A 942-nucleotide genomic window follows, 5' to 3' on the forward strand; every position below is an offset into this window, starting at 1 on the left:
ATCGAAACTATAAAAGAAATCCTTATTAGAAAATCAAAATAAAAAAATGCCACCAACGATATTACAAAAAAAAAACAAAAAACAAATATAAACCATAATATCTTTGAAAACCCAATTATATACTCTTGATATTTTTTAGGTAACCAGGAATGCGTTGTGATATATTGGCAAATAAAACACGTTTTAAATTAAGTAGAGCTGTTTAATCAAATTTATAAAAGTGTTTTGTGGAACATTAAATTAGAATCAAAATAATGTACATGAATGAGATCAGATGTCGGCCTAGAAGTCACTCGACCCCGCCTTTCGATTTAAGGTAATTCTTTATATCCTCATTACTTGCCATGCCTAAGGCAGTCCAGCCTAAGCTATTCCTAGCATTGACGGACGCCCCTCGGTCCAAGAGCTCTTTCAATACATCAACCTGCCCTCCAGCCGCTGCTCCATGTAGAGCTGTGTATCCAGCGTCATTCTTATCATTGACGGGCGCCCCTCGGTCCAAGAGCTCTTTCACTACATCAATGTGCCCTCCTCTCGCTGCCAAATGTAGAGCTGTGTATCCATCCTTCATCTTATCATTGAGAGGCGCTCCTCGGTCCAACAGCTCTTTCACTACATCAACATAACCTCCCCACGCTGCTACATGTAGAGCTGTATATCCATTCTTCATCTTATCATTGAGAGGCGCTCCTCGGTCCAACAGCTCTTTCACTACATCAACGTGCCCTCCTCTCGCTGCTTCATGTAGAGCTGTGTATCCATCCTTCAACTTATCATTGAGAGGCGCTCCTCGGTCCAAGAACTCTTTCACTACATCAACGTGCCCTCCTCTCGCTGCTCTATGTAGAGCTGTGTATCCATCCTTCATCTTATCATTGAGAGGCGCTCCTCGGTCCAACAGCTCTTTCACTACATCAACATGGCCTCCCCACGCTGCTACAT

At 42.6% G+C, this 942-nt stretch overlaps 1 protein-coding gene across 1 annotated transcript; it reads right to left on the bottom strand.

Moving 5' to 3' along the window:
* Positions 1-289: 289 nt before the first annotated feature.
* On the bottom strand, positions 290-868 carry LOC136796403 (ankyrin repeat domain-containing protein 29-like). Its single transcript, XM_067050051.1, has one exon. The coding sequence runs from the start codon at positions 866-868 to the stop codon at positions 290-292; it is 579 nt and encodes a 192-aa protein (XP_066906152.1).
* Between the last annotated feature and the right edge of the window lie 74 nt (positions 869-942).

Source organism: Halyomorpha halys, unplaced genomic scaffold (genome assembly GCF_000696795.3).
Source record: "Halyomorpha halys isolate HHAL.00 unplaced genomic scaffold, Hhal_1.1 Scaffold1946.1, whole genome shotgun sequence".
Classification (NCBI taxonomy): domain Eukaryota; kingdom Metazoa; phylum Arthropoda; class Insecta; order Hemiptera; family Pentatomidae; genus Halyomorpha; species Halyomorpha halys.